The sequence below is a fragment of the Ahaetulla prasina genome, chromosome 1 (genome assembly GCF_028640845.1).
Source record: "Ahaetulla prasina isolate Xishuangbanna chromosome 1, ASM2864084v1, whole genome shotgun sequence".
NCBI classification, from domain to species: Eukaryota; Metazoa; Chordata; class Lepidosauria; order Squamata; family Colubridae; genus Ahaetulla; species Ahaetulla prasina.
Genome location: NC_080539.1, coordinates 1329787 through 1350146, shown reverse-complemented (window position 1 = coordinate 1350146; position 20360 = coordinate 1329787). Strand labels below are relative to the sequence as shown.

Below are 20360 nucleotides of genomic sequence, written 5' to 3'. Positions count from 1 at the left end.
CCTACTGTGAAGCATGGGAGTGGCAACATCATGCTGTGGAGCTGTTTCTCTGCAAAGGGACCAGGACGACTGATCCGTGTAAAGGAAAGAATGAATGGGGCCATGTATCGTGAGATTTTGAATGCAAACCTCCTTCCATCAGCAAGGGCATTGAAGATGAAACGTGGCTGGGTCTTTCAGCACGACAATGATCCTAAACACACCGCCTGGCAACGAAGGAGTGGCTCCGTAAGAAGAATTTCAAGGTCCTGGAGTGGCCTAGCCAGTCACCAGATCTCAACCCCACAGGGAGGGAGGGAGTTGAAAGTCCGTGTTGCCCAAGGACAGCCCCAAAACATCACTGCTCTAGAGGAGATCTGCATGGAGGAATGGGCCAACATACCAGCAACAGTGTGTGAAAACCTTGTGAAGATGTACAGAAAACGTTTGACCTCTGTCATTGCCAACAAAGGATATATAACAAAGTACTGAGATGAACTTTTGATATTGACCAAATACTTATTTTCTACCATAATTTGCAAATAAATTCGTTACAAATCAGACAATGTGATTTTCTGGATGTGTTTTAGTCAACTGGTGGCTGACTAAATACTTTTTTGCCCCACTGTAAGATGCTCCAGACTACAAGACGCACATTAGCCTCAGAGGAGGAGAACAAAAAAAAAATCTGCCTCCCAGCATTCGCCTGGTGAGTGTCCTTGCAGCAAACAGCAAACAGCCTGGTCAGTTTCAGCACGTGGCTTGTCAGGGCTCCACTCTATTTGCACCCACCACTGGTCAACTGAGCTGAGCTGCTGCCGCTGCCACTAAATGCTGGAGCTTTCACTGCCAATCAGCTGCTTAGCAATTGGTTTTGCCTCCTGGAATATCACTAATCAGCTGTTTAGGCGGCAGGGATTGCTGCCGCCACCTATTGCCACCTATCACTGCCTATTGACACTGCCGCTGCCTGTTCACTGCTGCCCATTTGCCGCCACCGCAGCCCATTCTTTGCCATCGCAGCCCATTTGCGGCCATCATGGCCCATTCACTGCCACCCATTTGCTGCTGCTGCCATGGCCCATTCGCCGCATATCATGGTGATCGGCAGTGAACAGGTGGCTGTGATAAGAGGCGAGAAGCGGCAGTGATTCCCGTTGTCTGGAACAGCTGATTGGTGCTACACCAACCCTCCTCTCCCACCGCATCAATATTTGCTCTGTAAGACACACAAAGATTTCCACCCACTTTTGGGGGGGGGGGAGAAATATATTTTATAGTCCGAAAAATACAGTAATTCTTAACAAAGATGAAATGATAGAAGGTATTGAAGCTACAGGAACCTTTGGAGTGGGGGGTGGGATCATGCAATATTGGAATTCAACATTATGCAAGCACAAGCAATAGAACAAAGTCAAATTAGAGTCTAGGGCCTTAAGAAAGTTGATTTCAATAAAGTTAGAGAGCTTGGGAAGGATTCCCTGGATGAGAATCCTCAAAGGGAAAACAACTCAAGAAGCTTAGGAAATTTTGAAAAGTGACATTATAAAAGCCCAGTCTAGCACTATACCAAATGAAGAAGAAAAATAACAGTTCTCAAAAGAAACCAGCATGGCTGCACAAAAAGAAACTGAAAGACAAAAGGGACAAATATAAAAAGTGGAAAGAGAGGTACATAACTAAGGCAGAATATTAGCAAATAGCCCAAGCCTGCAATGATTATGTCAGGAAAGCTGAGGCTCAAAATGAACTAAGGCTTGCGACACAAGTCAAAAAGAACAAAAAAGGCTTCAATGGAAGAAAATGGCAAGAAGGTGACAAGCAACAGCGAGAAAGAAGAACCGCTTAGCTGGTTTTTGTGTCCATCTTTACACAAAAGGGAAAAAAAATCAGTCCAACATATCAAAAATAGTATTATAAAAAAAAAACCTTCATGGATTACTGCCTTGTCATGGCAAAGGGACTTGCGTAGCTCAATGAAGCTATGAGCTATGCCGTGCAGGGACACACAAGATGGACAGGTCATAGCAGAGAGTTCGGACAAAACATGATCCACCGGAGAAGGAAATGACAACCCACTCCAGTATCTTTGCCATGAAAACCCCATGGACAGTACAAAAAGGAAAAAAGATATGACGCCGGAAGATGAGCCCCTCAGGTCAGAAGGTGTCCAATATGCTACTGGAGAAGAGCGGAAGGCTAGTACTAGTAGCGCCAGAAAGAATGAAGCGATGGGCCAAAGCCGAAAGGACGTTCAGCTATGGATATATCTGGTGGTGAAAGGAAAGTCCAATGCTGTAAAGATTTTTTCTCCATAGGAACCTGGAATGTAAGATCCATGAATCAAGGTAAGCTGGACGTGGTCAAACAAGAGATGACAAGACTGGGGACACCCCTGCCTCATTCCTTTTGCAATTTTAAAACTATCTGTCAAGCTACCATTAATTATTATCTGAGCCGTTTGCTCTCCATAAATTGCCCTAAGTATTCTTGTAAAACTATTTCCAGATTGCATCTTATCTGCTAATTTAAATAAAAACTCCCAATGCAATCGATCAAAAGCTTTCTCTGCATCCAGAAAAATAAACGCTGCTGGAATTTGATTTTTCTTTTCCAAATATTCTAATAAATTCACTATCTGCCTGACATTATTCCTAATTTGTCTCCCCTTTATAAATCCTGACTGATCAGTATGAATCCTTTGTTGTACCTTTATTGTTTGTTATGTCCTTGGAGCCCTTATTGGATAAGATAAGAGAATTTAGGGAGATAGAGGGTATTAGAAGTAGAAGACATGAATATAAAGTGAGAGCATTTGCAGATGATTTGGTGATCATGTTGACTCATCCTATAAACTCGTGTATATTTGTTGGAATTAATTAATCAATACGGAAAGGTCTCAGGGTTTAAAGTGAATCAAAATAAAAAAAATGATTATAAAAAACATGACTAAGAATCAGAAAGAAAAGTTAGAGGAAATAACAGGATTTGAAATTGTAAAAAAGGTTAAATATTTAGGAGTTTTCCTTACTTCATCAAATGTGAAATTGTATAAGAATAATTATGATGTGTTATGGCACAAAATTCAGAAAGAAATGAATACTTGGAAAATTACAATTATCTCTGTTGGGGAGAATAGCAGCTATAAAAATGAATGTTTTGCCTAAATTCTTGTTTTTGTTTCAGATGATACCGATAATTAAGAAAGATAAAAATTTGGAAGAATGGCAGATTGGAATTAATAAATTTATATGGGAAGGCAAAAAAGCAAGAGTCAAAATGAAAATAATGCAAGATACACGGGAAAGAGGAGGATTAAAATTGCCTAATTTAAAATTGTATTATGAAGCAGTTGTTCTCTCTGTAATAAGTGATTGGTTTAACTTAACGGAGGAAAGGATTTTGAATATAGAAGGTTATGATTTATTATATGGTTGGCATGCATATTTATTATACGATAAGAAGGTAGACAAAGCTTTTAAGAATCATGTGTTGAGAATTGCTCTTTTGCGTGTTTGGAAGAAGTACTATTATAAGTTAAATTATAAAATTCCTATATGGGCGAGTCCCCGGCACTCAGGAAAGAATATTAGTATAGAACAGGAACAAGAAATGATTACTTACAAAGAACTTTTATATAATGAGAGGGGAAATTTACAATTAAAATATTTGCATACATTAAAAGAAGAAGGGAGGAATTACACGCGGTTTCAATATGGGCAGTTAAAAGCTAGATGGAAAGAAGATCAGAAAATTGGTATTATTCAAAATGAAGAAAATTTGGTAAAACAAATTAGAAATCAAACCTAGGGGCATATAAAGAGATTGTATAATGTGTTGGTAGAAATAAGATTCTGAAAGGGACTTGATAAAGGATTGTATGATAAAGTGGGGGCAGAATATTCAGGAACCAATAATGTTGGAAACTTGGGAGAGAATTTGGGTTAGAAATGTTAAATTTACGCAAGCACAGAATTTAAGGGAAAACTTTTATAAGATGTTTTATAGATGGCATTTAGATCCTAAGAATGTATCCAGATGTATGTATCCAGATATGCAAGCGAAATGTTGGAGATGCAATTGTGATGATGCTACATATTTTCATGTATGGTAGACTTGTAAGAAAATTAAGTCTTTCTGGATAAAAATTTGGTGGATTATGCAGAATGTTTTGAAGAAGAAGATTAAGTTTCACAATTTTTCCTTTTAGGGATTACGATGGATTATACAGTAACTGATACTAAATTGATTTTGAACTTGATAACAGCAGCAAGATTACTGATTGGGCAGTACTGGAAGAAAAAAGAATTACCCACAATAGAAGAATGGATATTGAAAGTTTCTAATTTGGCGGAGATGGCCAAAATTTCAGCCTTTTGAAAGACAATACGCAAGAAAGATATTTAAACGAATGGAAGAAATGGATTGACTATATTCAAAATAGATATCTAAGAGATATCAGACTGCCTTTGAATGAAGGACGTAATTTTTGATTTTAAAGGAGGAAGTCAGGATATGCGAAAGAGAAGGATTATAATTGTGTTAGACTTTAAAAATTTAATGTATGAATGTTAGTTTTTTGAACTATACCTTGTGTTTGCTCCGGGAAGTCTGGGGGGGAGGGGGGTTTTAGAGGGAGGGGGAGGGAGGGGGGAGGGGGGAAGAAAAATTTATTTGTTTTTGTAAAAATTTTCAAATAAAAAAAAAAGAGATGACAATACTGAACATCGACATTTTAGGAATCAGCAAACTAAAATGGATAGGAATGGGTAAATTTAATTCAGATGACCATCTAGTATACTACTGCAGCAAGAATCCCTCAGAAGAAATGGAGTAGCCTTCATAATCAATAAAAGAGTAGGAAAAGCAATACTGGGATACAATCCCCAAAATGACAGAATGATCTCAGTTCGAATCCGAGACAAACCATTCAATATCACAGTAGTCCAAGTCAATACCCCAACCACTGGTGCTGAAGAGGTTAAAATTGACCAGTTCTATGAAGCCCTACAGCACCTTATAGAATTAACACCAAAAAATGATGTCCTTATCATCATGGGGGATCGGAATGCTAAAGTAGGAAGCCAAAAGATAACCAGAATAACAGGCAAGTTATTCTGATAGAATTCTGTCAAGATAATATGATGGTCATAGCAAACACTTATTTACTATATAATCTTTTTGTATGATAACTACATATATTGTTGTGACAAAATAAAATAAATAAAAATAAATTAAAAAAACCACCCTTTTCCAACAACCCAAGAGATGATTCTACACATGGACATCACCAGACAGTCAACACAGAAATCAGATTGACTATGTGCTCTGCAGCCAAAGATGGAGAAGCTCTATACCAGTGGTTCTAAACTTTTATAGTGCTGCGACCCCTTTAATACAATTCCTCACGACCCCAACCATAAAATTATTTTTGTTTTGAATTTATCGCGCCTGAAGCCGTATCGGCTAGCGATCTGAACTGCTTGCAATTGCCTTGAGGACGGAGGCATTAAAGCAGAGACTCCTTCCCTATTAAGTTTATCGCGCCTGAAGCCAGATTAGGCTAGCGATTGGGAGTGATTGCAGCTGGCTTGAGAGGGAGACATCAGAGGAAAGATTTCTCTCTTTTTTAATTCATCGCACCTGAAGCCGAATTCGGCTAGCGATTTGAAGAGCCTGCAGCTGGCTTATGGAGTCAACCATTGGAGCACGATTCTTCGACTCGCAAGTATACTTCCCATATTTCCGATGGTCTTAGGCGACCCCTGGCAAATCGTCATTCGACCCCCAACGGGGTCCCGACCCACAGGTTGAGAACCGCTGCTCTATACAGTCAGTAAAAACAAGACCAGGAGCTGACTGTGGCTCAGATCATGAGCAAAATTTAGGCTTAAATTTAAGAAAGTAGGGGAAAGCCCCAGGCCACTCAGGTATGAACTAAATCATATCCCTGATGAATATACAGTAGAGGTGACAAATAGATTTAAGGAGTTAGATCTGATAGGCAGAGTGCCTGAAGAACTATGGACAGAGGTTTGCAACGTTGTACAAGAGGTAGCAACTAAAACCACCCCAAAGAAAAAGAAATGCAAGAAAGCAAAACGGCTGTCTGAGGAAGCTTTGCAAATAGCTGAGGAAAGAAGGGAAGCGAAAGGCAAGGGAGAAAGAGAAAGATACACCCAGTTGAATGCAGAATTCCAGAGAATAGCTAGAAGAGAGAAGAATACATTCTTAAATGAACAGTGCAAAGAAATAGAAGAAAGCAATCGAATAGGGAGGACCAGAGATCTGTTCAAGAAAATTGGAGATATGAAGGGAATGTTTCATGCAAAGATGAGCATGATAAAGGACCAAAATGGCAGGGACCTAACAGAGGAAGAAGAGATTAAGAAGAGGTGGAAAAATTACACAGAAGAACTATACAAGAATGAGCTTAACATCCCTGATAACCACAATGGGGTGGTCACTGACCTTGAGCCAGACATCCTAGAATGTGAAGTCAAATGGGCCTTAGGAAATCTGAGTAACAACAAAGCTAGTGGAGGAGACAGTATTCCAGCTGAGCTGTTCAAAATCTTAAAAGATGATGCAGTAAAAGTGCTACACTCAATTTGTCAGCAAATTTGGAAAACTCAGTAGTGGCCACAGGATTGGAAAAGATCAGTTAACATTCCAATTTCAAAGAAAGGCAATGCCAAAGTGTTCAAATTATTGCACCATTGCACTCATTTCACATGCTAGTAAGGTTATGCTTAAAATCCTACAAGCTAGGCTCCAGCAGTATATGGATCAAGAACTACCAGAAGTATAGGCAGGATTTCGAAGAGGCAGAGAAACTAGAGATCAAATTGCCAACATATGCTGGATCATGGAGAAAGAATAGAATGGAATGGAATGGAATGGAATGGAATAGAATAGAATAGAATAGAATAGAATAGAATAGAATAGAATAGAATAGAATAGAATAGATTTTTTTTTTATTGGCCAAGTGTGATTGGACACACAAGGAATTTGTCTTGGTGCATATACTCTCGGTGTACATAAAAGAAAAGTTCCACAAAACTTCCATCTACTTCTGCTTCATTGACTGCTTCATTCAAAGAATGAAGAAAGGAATGGAGGCTTGATGGTAAGCAATAACTCTTTATTAATGACTCACTGACAAAAGGAAAAAACGAACGGCAAATAAAAAGGCAATATTACCAAGCAAACGCACTTTCTCTCACAGCTGCTATTAATATAGCAGCAATCAACTATTGGCCAATAACGGCCGCTCATTTCTCCTGCTGGCTAAAAGGAAACGTCACAGTCAATAGGCAACAATTCTCTGTTGCCAAGAAGAGGCATGGCTGCATATGCTGCATTGACTATGCTAAAGCCTTTGATTGTGTGGATCACAACACATTGTGGCAAGTTCTTAAAGAGATGGGCGTACCAGACCATCTTATTTGTCTCTTGAGAAACCTGTATGCAGGTCAATAAGCAACAGTGAGAACTGGACATGGAACCACTGATTGGTTCAAAATTGGGAAAGGAGTCCGGCAAGGCTGTATACTATCACCCTGCCTATTTAACTCATATGCAGAGCACATCAGGAGAAAGGCGGGGCTGGATGAATCAAAAATTGGAATTAAGATTGCCGGGAGAAATATCAACAACCTCAGATATGCAGATGATACCACTCTAATGGCAGAAAGCAAAGAGGAACTAAAAAGCCTCTTGATGCAGGTGAAGGAGGAGAGTGCAAAAGTTGGCTTGAAACTCAACATTAAGAAAACTAAGAATATGGCATCTGGCCTTCTCAATTCCTGACAGATACATGGGGAAGAAATGGAGGTAGTGACAGATTTTATTTTCCTGGGCTCCAAGATCACCGCAGATGGGGACTGCAGCCAAGAAATTAAAAGATGCTTGCTCCTGGGGAGGAAAGCTATGACAAATCTAGACAGCATACTAAAAAGCCAACAAAAGTGCGTCTAATCAGGGCTATGATTTTCCCAGTTGCAATGTATGGCTGTGAAAGTTGGACCATAAGGAAGGCTGAGCACCAAAGAATTGAGGCCTTTGAACTCTGGTGCTGGAGAAGACTCCTATGAGCCCCTTGGACCGCAAGGCAAACAGACAAGTCAGTCCTAGAGGAGATCAACCCTGACTGCTCTTTAGAAGGCCAGATCCTGAAGATGAAACTGAAATACTTTGGCCACCTAATGAGAAGGAAGGACTCCCTGGAGAAGAGCCGAATGCTGGGAAAGATTGAAGGCAAAAGAAGGGGATGACAGAGAATGAGAAGGCTGGATGGAGTCACTGAAGTAGTCGGCATGAGCTTAAATGGACTCCAGAGGATGGTAGAGGAGAGGAAGGCCTGGAGGAATGTTGTCCATGGGGTCGCGATAGGTCGGACATGACTTTGCAACTAACAACAACCACCTCCATAAAAAACAGATTGGGAACACAAGTTAAGATAGGGAAGAAAATGGTAAGTGAGCACCTGTCCACCCTAGACGAGTACAAATCACCAGGACTGGATGGATTACACCCTAAAGTTCTGAAGAACTGGCAGACGAGATCGCAGAACCACTGAAGTATATCTTTCAAAGATCCTGGAGCACCGGGGAACTGCCAGAGGACTGAAAAAGAGTTGATGTAGTTCCCATCTTCAAAAAAGGGGAAAAAAACGGAGCCAGGAAACTACATATCCTTCAGCCTGACCTCAATACCTGGAAAGATTCTGCAAAAGAAAATAAAGCAACAAAGCCAATATGGGTTTGTCAAAAACAGACATGCCAGAGAAATTTGATTGCTAGAAAACCGCCAAGGTCCCTTCCAACTCTGTTATTCTGTTCTGTTCTGTTCTGATCTTTTAATCAAACCCCATGTTCAGGCAGAAAAGCCTATATGCCGTTTTAGAGAAATGGCCATCCAATGTCTTCTTTAAAATCTCCACTGATGGAGATACACAACTTCTGGAAGGAAGCTCTGCCACTGATTGTTCTCCCTAGCATGACATTGTTCCATAGATCTCCCTTTGAGGAGCCTCCCTCCCGCCCCAGGAAGGGACAAGTGGAGGGCGAAAGGCGACAGTCCCTCCCCCTCCCACGCAGGATGGGAGACCATCTGAATACAACAAAATACCTTATGCCACCAGACTTGAAATCCTGGGCTTAGAAAATTTAGAACTATGCCCGCCTTCCACATGACCTGAATTTAACTCATAGAATCATCTATTACAATGTCCTTCCTACTTCAGCTTCAATTGCAACAATACATGAGTACACAATAGATTTAAGCTTAATGTGAACCGCTCCAATCTTGATTGCAGAAAATATGACTTCAGTAACAAGAGTTGTTAATGCTTGGAATACACTACCTGACTCTGTGATCTCTTCCCAAAATCCGCAAAGCTTCGACCAAAAACTGTCTACTATTGACCTCACCCCATTCCTAAGAGGTCTATAAGGGGGGTGCATAAGAGCACCAGCGTGCCTACCGTTCCTGTCCTATTTCTTTCCTTCGTTATATCCAATTAATATAGTTTTTACATATTCATACTTATATATACTGTATGCTTATATATTGTATAGTTATTTCATGCTTACGCTTATATATACTGTGTGACAATCAATCAATCAATCAATTAATCAATCAATCAGGAGAAGCCAGGACAACGGGATGGTGCAACCAGAACGAGGGGTTGGCAGAACGGCGGGGAGCCGTGGCTCTCCCAGGCAGGGGCGGGGACGGTCCCGATAAAAAGGAAGCGGTCGCTGACTGCGGGGCCAGCGGGGATCGGGCCATGGAGGCAACGGGGGTGCTGGCGGCGGGCGCGGCGCTGCTGCTGGGGCTCTACGGGCTCCTCTACTACTACTTAGTGCCGGCCACCTGGTGCCGGAACGCGGTCAGCCTGCGGGGCAAGACGGTGCTCATCACAGGTCAGCTGGGAGGGAAGTGGAGGGGGGGTCTCGTGGGGGGCATTGCCTCTCTTTCATCCTTCCTTCCATAAACCCCCCTCCCACCTCGATGGCTCCGCGCAGGATCAGAATCCCGGAGCAAAAGCGCAGCGCGACCCACAGAGTCCGCGCAGCTTCTGCCCCATCGGGTCCTGCCTGCCCCAAAGGCGCTTCAGACGCAGCCGAGAAAGTCCGGCCAAAAAAAGCCCCTCGGGAAGAAACCGGGTGAGAACTGACCCGGGAGGCTCCGCAGATGCCAGCCGTCCCCGGGGCTGCCTCGGAGACCCGGCCAGGAAGGAAGGCAGGAAGGCCGGTGCGGAAGAGCCGGGAAAGGCTGGGCTGGGCTGCCGGAGAGCCTGCTTGGACCAGCCAGGGGGAGCCTCGGAAGGACGAAGATCGCGCCTGCTTTGCTTCCTTGCCAGCATTAACCGTTGCGGTAAACTCTGGCGGTGTCTGCTGGCTGGGGAGGAAAGGATCGCAGCGGAGGCAAAAGTGGAGGATTTCTTGGTTTGCGTTGCGCAACGAAGCGCAGCGAGGGAACGGCCTTTACTTTCTGCCCTCCTCCAAAGTTTAGGTATAGGAATGCCGCAAAGTGCTTTTTTTCCCCAAGAGGCAACTGGACTTTCTGGTTTTTCTTTGAAGATGTTTCGCTTCTCATGCGAGAAGCTTCTTCAGTTCTGACTGGACTGCCATCTACCAGAAATGGTGTTAGGTCTCCTACAACTCTGTTATTCTGTTCTGTTCTGATGATATAATATATTCCTTGCAGACATCTGCTCAGCTGCATTCTTTTAGAGCAAGGGCGTCAAACTCAAGGCCCGTGGGCCAGATCCAGACCACGGGGTGCTTAGATGTGGCCTGCGGGCCCATCCTGGAAATAGCGAAGGCCCGGCCCCTGGTGCCTCGGCCACCAAAAAACGAAGGCAAGCCGTGCGTGGCCTCCCCCGAGCGCCGTTTTTGCTGACAGAGGGCTGCAGGAGGCTGTCAGGGCCGAAAACGGAGCCTTGATGAGTGACATCGAGCTGATGCGGCCCTGAATGAAATCGATTTTGACACCCCTGTTTTAGAGAGTAGTTAAAGCCACCTGGAGGTTTGTCTCTGTCCTCACCTGAGTAATGCAAATGGGTGTGGAGCCTTCTACAACACAGTCCTTTCAGCAGTTCCAAGACGGCTCCACACCCGTTTGCGCCACTCAGGTGACCTTGACCTTCATTCTGGCAGTTGAAGTCCGCCCATCTTAAAGTTGCCAAGGTTGACAAACGCTGACAAAGAAATGCTTCACTTTGCAACACCACAAAAACTGCAGGCACAGGAATGCAGTCCCGGCTCCTGAATTCCCATCAAAGGCTTTTCTCTGCCCTTTCCTAGGTGGAAATGCAGGGATCGGGAAGGCCACAGCGGTGGATCTGGCCCGGAGAGGCGCCCGTGTCATTCTGGCATGCCGTGACAAAGCGAGAGGAGAATCGGCCGTGTACGACATTAGACGGGTAAGCGCCTGCCGTGAGGTTCTCTCCGTTCCTCTGTTCCCCTGCATCCAGGTATTTGCCTGATTATTTTTATTTATTTATTTAGCATGTGGCATCTAAAGCGATTATGCGATCCCTGATATGCAACACAGATAAAACACCGTACACACAAACACGAATGTATGTTTAAGAGATTTAACAGATTAACAGAGTTGGAAGGGACCTTGTAGATCATCTAGTCCAACCCCCGCCCAAGCATTAAATAAATTTAAATTTAAATAAAGCGTCAGCAAATACATGTATCAAATCAGTTGGCAGTACAATAGGCAAAATAAAACATTGTTATTGTAAAACCATGATAAAATCGCCATAATATGGCCCCATAGATTCACAATGGGATAGATGTTATAAAGGTAATCCTCGATTTACAACATTCATTTAATGACTGTTTAAAGTTTGAAGGCACTTATGACCGTTTTTCACATTTATGACCACTGCAGCATCCCAATGATCTTGGGATCACAATTCAGATACTTTGCAACTGACTCACACTTATGACGGTTTCAGTATCCTGGAATCACACAATCACCTTTTGTGACCCGTGACAAACAAAGTCAATACGGAAGCTAGATTCACTTAACAACTGTGGGGGGGGGGAAGGTTGTAAAATAGGACAAAATTCACTTAACAGTTGTCTCCCTTAGCAAAGTTTGAGGTTCAAGGACTACTTGAATATATATATGGTAATAGGTGGACAATACAATAGATAAAATATTAGAGTAAAAGCATAATAAAATCCTTCCGAGGTGGGTAAAATGAGGACTCAGATTGTTGAGGGCCAGAGGCTGACTCTGTAAACCACTTGCAGAGGGCTGTAAAAAGAGTGTGAAGCGGTATCTAAGTCTAAGGGCGATTGCTAAATATGGCACCGCAGAGTCAGAATGAGATAGATGTTATAATTCGATATCTGAGGGAAGCTAATCATCTAACTGCATCTGTGATAGCGGTGATGAAATCATCCCAGCTGCCTTGAATTTGCCTAATTTTGGGACTAAATTGTTATTGTTTGTTCCTGTCAAGGAATTGTGCAGCGGCTGCTCAGATGAAATCAGACACTCTAACACAAAATCGTGTGTTATCCAGATAGATGGATGGATAGATTTCCTTCCCGGTTCTAACTCCTTCTCCCCATTACCCCATTCCCAATACTAAACAGTAGAAGTAACAATATAACTTTTAACTAGGCTATATACTCTTAACCAAGAAATAAACGACCTCTCATCTCTTGACTGGCAAAATCTGTTCTCAACCTGTATCACTGCTGAAGACCATTATAGAGTTTTCCTACCTGAAATCAATAGAATCATCAAACTATATGTACCACGAACCACCACCAAAATCAGAAAAAACAAATTACCCATATCAATAAAAAAGCTTCAATCCGAAAAAACATCCCTCTGGCGAAGAAACAAAACTGGCTATGTAAACAACTTCAGAAACCGCTACAAAAATATATGCAACCAAATTTTGAATGCACCAATTACCACACCAAACAAGAAGAAGACCTTCTGCACACAAATTCCAATCGTGTTTTTTATAATTTTGTGAACAATAAACTTAAAGAATCAAGATGCTCTCTACATGGGGCTGCCCTTGAAGTGTACCCGGAAGCTGCAGTTAGTCCAGAATGCAGCTGCATGGGTAATAGTGTGAGCAACTCATTGCTCCCATGTAACACCAATCCTGCGCAGTTTGCACTGGCTTCCTGTGGTTTTTCGGGTGCGCTTTAAGATTTTGGTCACCACCTTTAAAGCGCTCCATGGCTTAGGACCCGGGTACTTATGGGACAGCCTGCTGTTACCTTTTGCCTCCCACCGACCCGTACGCTCTCACAGAGAGGGCCTTCTCAGGGTGCCGTCCGCCAAACAATGTCGGCTGGCGGCCCCCAGGGGAAGGGCCTTCTCTGTTGGAGCTCTTACGCTCTGGAATGAGCTTCCCCCTGGTTTACGTCAAGTGCCTGATCTTCGGACTTTTCGCCGTGAGCTGAAAACGCACCTATTTATTCAAGCGGGACTGGATTGAAATTTTATTGGGGTTACTTATATTTTAAGATTTTAAATTGTTTTAATATTTCGGCCACATTATAATATGTTTTTTAATTTCTTTTAATGTTTTAGTATTTTTACTTGGCTGTACACCGCCCTGAGTCCTTTGGGAGAAGGGCGGTATAAAAATCGAAATAAATAAATAAATAAATAAATAAAGATCCATCCCACCACTAAAAGAATCTAATGGCAAAGAATGTAATGATGAAACAGTTAAAGCAAACCTCTTTAACACATTCTTTGGCTCAGTCTTTGTTAACAGTGATGGCTCATATCCGACATTCCCCAATCTTACCAACAATGAGTACAACGACTTAACACATATAGACTTCACAGAAGATAAATGTTGGAAAAGCTCTTCGCAAACTGAAACCATCTTTATTTATTGGGCCTGATGGACTATGTGCATACTTCTTAAAAAAACTTTCCACTAATATAGCAGAACCCCGAAGCATAATCTTTGATAAAGCTTTCACGACTGATTCCCTTCCCAAACTTTGGTCTCTAGCCACAGTCATTCCTATCTTCAAAACAGGAGATCCCAGCCTAGTTGAAAATTACAGACCAATCTCTCTATGCTGCGTCACCTGCAAAGTAATGGAATCTATCATCAACCAATCCATTACCCTCCATCTAGAAACAAACAATCTACTCTCTAATAAACAATTTGGTTTCAGAAAAAAATTATCATGTAACTTACAACTTCTCCACTGCAAAAACATATGGACTACTAACCTTGATCAAGGCAAGGCAATAGATGAAATCTACATAGACTTCTGCAAAGCTGTTGACTCAGTAGTACATGATAAACTTCTCCTAAAACTAAAATCCTATGGCATTTCAGGACCCCTCCACAACTGGATAACAGCTTTTCTATCAAACAGACAACAAGTGGTCAAAATTGGCAATGTTCTATCAAATCCTGTCCCTGTCAAAAGTGGCGTTCCTCAAGGCAGCGTCCTTGGACCAACGCTCTTCATACTATACATAAATGATCTCTGTGACCTCATCTCAAGTTATTGTGTTCTCTTTGCTGACGATGTCAAACTATTTAACACCACCAACAATACTACTACCCTTCAAAAAGACCTTGACTTTGTATCCGATTGGTCTAAAACTTGGCAACTCCAGATCTCAACCATTAAATGCTTAGTCTTACATATTGGAAAAAAGAACCTAAACACTAAGTACAAGCTTGATGGACATTACCTTACTGATGACCCCCACCCTGTTAAAGATCTTGGAGTTTTCATATCAAATGATCTAAGTGCCAAAGCCCACTGTAACTACATCGCAAAAAAGGCCTTAAAAGTTGTAAAGCTAATCTTGCGTAGCTTCTTCTCCAAGAACACTACACTACTAACCAGAGGATATAAAACACTTGCTAGACCAATTCTTGAATACAGCTCGACTGTCTGGAACCCATACCACATTTTTGACATTAATACAATTGAACGTGTCCAGAAATATTTTACAAGAAGAGTTCTCCACTCCTCCGAAAACAACAAAATACCTTATGCCACCAGACTTGAAATCCTGGGTTTAGAAAATTTAGAACTACGCCACCTTTGACATGACCTGAGTTTAACTCATAGAATCATCTATTACAATGTCCTTCCTGTCAAAGACTACTTCAGCTTCAATTGCAACAATACACGACCACACAATAGATTTAAGCTTAATGTTAACCGCTCCAATCTTGATTGCAGAAAATATGACTTCAGTAACAGAGTTGTTAATACTTGGAATACACTACCTGACTCTGTGGTCTGTTCCCAAAATCTCCAAAGCTTCAACCAAAACTATCTACCATTGACCTCACCCCATTCCTAAGAGGTCTGTAAGGGGCGTGCATAAGAGCAAAGTGCCTACCGTTCCTGTCCTATTGTTTCCTTTCGTTATATCCAATTAATATAATTATTATATACTCATACTCATATATATGCTTATATATTATATAGTTATTTTCATGCTTATGCTTATATATACTGTGTGACAAAATAAGTAAATAAATAAAATAAAATAAACAGAGATTAACAGAGTTGGAAGGGAGCTTGGAGGTTATCTAGTCCAACCTCCCCATCCAAGCAGGGGATCCTGCACCATTTTTGACAGATGCCAGTCCAGGCTCTTCTTGAAAGCTTCCAGGGATGAAGCTCCCACAACTTCCAAAGTCAACTTCTGTTCCATCGGTTGATTGTTCTCACTGTCAGAAAATTTCTCCTTATTTCCAGGTTGAATCTCTCCTGGGTCAGTTTCTGTCCGTTGCTTCTTCCCCTGCTTTCAAGGGCTCTGGAGAATCGGCTGACCTCTTCTTCTTTGGGGCAGCCCCTTATAATTAAGCAAATCACTGCAGCTGTTTTGTGAATCATGTGGTTCTTATGACGATCCAGCTTCTTGGGATGACGATTTTATTTATTTTTATTTATTTATTAATTAAATTTATATACCGCCCTTCTCCCAAAGGACTCAGGGCGGTTTACACGACCTCCCAACACGCCACCATATATGCTGGTTGCCAAGTGCCTGGATTTGGTTCACATGACCCCTGGAGATGCTGCAATGGTCTTAAGTGTGAGAATTGGTCGTAAATAACGTTTTTTTTCCCATTGGAATTGTAACTTTGAATGATCACTAAACAAATGGTTGTAAGTTGAGGACTGACTGTATTGTTTTATTACACATCACCCAGCGAGATTGCCGGGAGGTGAGCCGACCTATGCAGAAGGTGAGTAAACAGGGATCAGCCTTGGAAGCCATACCGGATCCCGAGGCTCAGGAATCCTTCCGCTCCTTTTCCAGGGAAGTGGGAACTCGGAGGTGATCCTGATGATCCTGGATCTGGGCAGCCTGAGCTCCGTGCGATCTTTTGCGCAAACCTTCTTGGAATCGGAGCCCCGTCTGGACATCCTCATCAACAACGCAGGTGGGGGCAGAGCAGACCCTCCCCAGGGAAGGGGGAGGAAGGGGGAAGATTCTGGCCGTCTCCGGTGTTTCTCGTTCCTTTGGGAATTTGGCTATAACTTGAGAAGCAGCTCTCTCCTATTTGTGGCTGTTCGTTTTTTCTGTATACCGCCTTATTATTTTTATGAGTAACTCAAGGTAGCAAACAGATCCAATGCTCTTTCCTCCTCCTATTTTCCTCTAAACAACAACCCTGTGAGGAGGGTTGGGCTGAGAATGAGGGACTGGCCCAGAGTCACCCAGATGGCTTTCTTGCCTAAGACTAGAACTCAGCACCTCCTGGTGTTTGGTCCAAAGTAACCCAGTCGGCTTTCACGGCTAAGATAGGATTTGAACTCACAGCTTCCCATTTTCTAGGCTTAAGAACTAGATAAAACTGACTTAACCTACTGCAAAAGCCTATTGTCTTAACCACTAAACCAAACTAGATGCTTTACAGGTAATCCTCGTCTTATGACCATGATGGATCCTGCCCATTACGGTGGTAAGGCATGACTGTTATAAAGCGGGTGACTCCTGTGACCACTAGGATTTCAAAATCTTTGTTGCAGCAGTCGTTAATTGAACCATTTTTTCACTGTGGGGTGTTTTTGCTGAAAAGTGGAAGAAACTCTGTTTTTTGACAAAAATGTAACTCACAGTCACATGACTGCGGGACACATTGCCAAGTGAAGGCCAGTTGCCAAGCATCTAAAATGTGGTCATGTGACCAGAGGTAGGATTCAGCTGGTACTGTACGGTTTTGGGTGAATTGGTAGTGGCGGCCGCGGGAGGCTCTGCCCACCCACCCAGATGTAATGCACGAGCAAAGAGCACGTGCAAAAACCCGCAGAGGAGGTGCATGTAAGTGAAGCTTGCCCACGCACTTGCATGCTCACATTTGCAAACCGGTAGGGAAGGTAAGTAAATCCCACCTCTGCATATGACCCTAAGGGGAATCGGGTGATTATACCTTTTGGATGTCTGTTGTAATGAAAGTGTCAAGGTTCCAGAAATACCTCTTCTGCGTAAAAGAGACTCGGAGGCATCTTTTCTCAAAGTCCTTTACTAGCATGAGGAGACTGGCACACGATGAGTGCAATTCCCAAAACCGAAGTTCCGGATTCGTTTCCCCAGTTATACAAACCCCAAGAGTCCCACCCCCCTGACCCCTCTGATGATCACACGGTCCCACGTTCTTCCAGTTCATTCGAGTAACTTCTTGCCACTCTTCCTGCAGACGTGAACACCATCCGACCTTGACCGCTGGAAGAATGTTACCATACCCCTCAACCCCCCCTCCTCCCCTCAAGATAAAAATGTGGCAGCGTCTGGAAACCTAAAGTTTAATACGGTTTCCAGGCCTGACAAAGTGATCCATTGTAAACTGAGGACAACCTATAATCCACTTACTTGGTGTGCTGTGGTGGTGCCGTGGTTAGAGTGCAGTACTGCCGACTACTGCTGACCGCCGGCTGCCTGCAATTTGGCAGTTCAAATCTCACCAGGCTCAGGGTTGACTCAGCCTTCCGTCCTTCCGAGGTTGATAAAATGAGGACCCAGATTGTTGGGGGGCAAGAGGCTGGCTCTGTAAACTGCTTAGAGAGACGGCTGGAAAGCTCTGTAAAGCGGTATATAAGTCGAAGTGCTATTGCTATTGCTACTTTTCTGGCAGGAGTCCATAAGGCTGGCCAAACTGTCGATGGCTTTGACCAGGCCTTCCAGGTCAACCACTTGGGCCACTTCCTGCTGACCCACCTGCTCCTGGACCGGCTGAAGCGCTGTGCCCCGAGCCGGGTTATAATTCTGTCCTCAAGTATTCATGTCTTCGGGAAGATTGACTTTCGGACCATCCACAAGCCGGTGGAGGGAATGTGGAAAGCTCTATGTTCGTACGGCGACAGCAAACTAGCCAACATTCTGCACACCAGAGAGTTGGCCAAGCAGCTGGAAGGAACCAACGTCAGCTGCTACGTGGTTCATCCAGGTGAGTGGAAGTCCGGCTCCAAAGCGCCCCAGATGGACCAACCAGATCCAGATAGTCCTTTAAATCCTGTTTGTTTGTTTTTTCACTTCCTTTTGCTCCTCAGTAGAAAACGAGCATTCCTGCCAGTCCAACAGTCCAGGTGGAGACTTTTCACCCTGCATTCTTAGAATTATTTTCACCCTGCATGATTAAAAATTATGGGAGGCCGAAGGAAGGATTTGTTCGGAAGGGCTGAGCTACTTTTCTCTCTCTTTCTGGAGCCTTCCAGCCCATCCTGGGCACGGAGGGTCCTGGCAGCTGGGTATCGTAGCCTGAAACAGGGGCAGGATTGTTCCTGTGCCATCTGAGGCTCTGGGCTTGCTGGGGGGGTGGGGAGGGTCTGCTCATACCCCCCCCAATGATTTCAGATGTTAAACAAGGGCAAGCTAGTCTTCTGCCATATGGAAGCAACAAGTACTGCAAGAAAGGTCATAAAATGGGGTAAAATTCACTTAGCAGCAAACATTTTGGGCTCAACTGGGGTCGTAAGTCGAGGGCTATGCCTGTACATGCCAATTGCCAAGCGTCCTAATTTTGATCACGTGACCAGGGGGCTGCTCCAGTGGTCATAACTGTGAAAATCAGTCATAAGTCATAAGCCCCAGCAGGAACCCAGCCTGCAAGCAGGATTTGGCCAGGTCCTCAAGGGGTTAGGTTTTTGGGCTTAACTGTGGTCGTTAACTCGAGGACCATCTATAACCTTCTTCTTGTATTAGCCACCCAGTTGTATGTTGTCATGTGTGCAACAATACACACACACACACACAAATACACACACACATACATGTACATACTATTTTAACCAAGTGAGGGAACAGACAGAAGATCATTATGTAATATTATCCATTTGAATCTATTAGCTACCCAGGGACAGTGGACTCAGCACACAGATGCACACACACAAACACACACACACACACACACACTCCCTTTGCACCATCGCCCACTCACTTCAGCATTTTGTCTTCCAAGAAATATTTAGAAGTTGCCCCAAGGCTGCTAAAGGGGCAACGGATGTTGTGCGAAGGGTTTATTTGGGATCTCCTCCTCCTCCCTCCATCTGGGTCACCCTGGAAGGTGCTTCCTTCCGTCTCAGGCCGTTCACACAAACAAACTTTCTTTTCCTTTCAGGAATTGTTAGAACCGAAATTACTCGCTCCGTTTCACGGTGGGCATTTTTGTTGCTTTGGTTCCTCACGGTATTCGGACGAGATTGCGACGTGGGTGCCCAGACGACCATCTACTGCGCCACTGAGGAGGGCATCGAGAGGCTGAGCGGGCAGTATTTCGTGGACTGCCAGCCAAAGGTGCCCTCGCCACAGGCCCGCGATGACCAGCTGGCCAAGAAGCTCTGGGAATTTAGCAAGAGGCTGCTGGGACTGACCACTTAAGATGGGAAGGGACAGAGACGGCGTTTGGGGTAGTCAAAAGAGGGCGTTGGATTAACCTGGGAGATCCAACCTGCAGGGAATCTGGAAACTACTCAGGGGTTGTGGTGGGGCTGGGAGAAGCGATGAATTTTGCCCTGGTGAGTTGCCCAATGTTGGGCATAACAAATAAAGAAACAAACCCCATCAAGTTGCTGGTCTCTCTCTTCTCCATCTGTGCAAGAAGGGAGGGGTGGTTTGCCAAGAGGCGGAGGAGGAGGAAGAGGAAGAGAACCACTGACTGTAGGGTCCTTGGGACTCTCTGAGCTTGGTTGTTTTCTTTTTTTTGTTTTTTTTGTTTACATTTATACCCCACTTCTCCGAAGACTCAGGGCGGCTTACAGTGTATAAGGCAATAGTCTCATTCTATTTGTATATTTTTACAAAGTCAACTTATTGCCCCCCCCAACAATCTGGGTCCTCATTTTACCTACCTTATAAAGGATGGAAGGCTGAGTCAACCTTGG

General features: G+C 43.5%; 1 protein-coding gene across 1 annotated transcript; it reads left to right on the top strand.

The window, feature by feature from the left end:
* Positions 1-9769: 9769 nt before the first annotated feature.
* LOC131188594 (dehydrogenase/reductase SDR family member 13-like) lies at positions 9770-20022 on the top strand. The gene is made up of 5 exons (XM_058163946.1): positions 9770-9908; positions 11295-11413; positions 16300-16423; positions 18116-18427; positions 19598-20022. The coding sequence occupies exons 1-5, from the start codon at positions 9773-9775 to the stop codon at positions 19855-19857; spliced, it is 951 nt and encodes a 316-aa protein (XP_058019929.1). The 5' UTR covers positions 9770-9772; the 3' UTR covers positions 19858-20022.
* Positions 20023-20360: the final 338 nt, after the last annotated feature.

Bases quoted from the DNA above. Each gene is read 5' to 3' on its own strand.
- LOC131188594 (XM_058163946.1), top strand. From the start codon at position 9,773: ATGGAGGCAACGGGGGTGCTGGCGGCGGGCGCGGCGCTGCTGCTGGGG. The intron at 9,909-11,294 runs GTCAGCTGGGAG...GCCCTTTCCTAG, and splicing joins CAAGACGGTGCTCATCACAG to GTGGAAATGCAGGGATCGGG. The intron at 18,428-19,597 runs GTGAGTGGAAGT...TTTTCCTTTCAG, and splicing joins CTGCTACGTGGTTCATCCAG to GAATTGTTAGAACCGAAATT.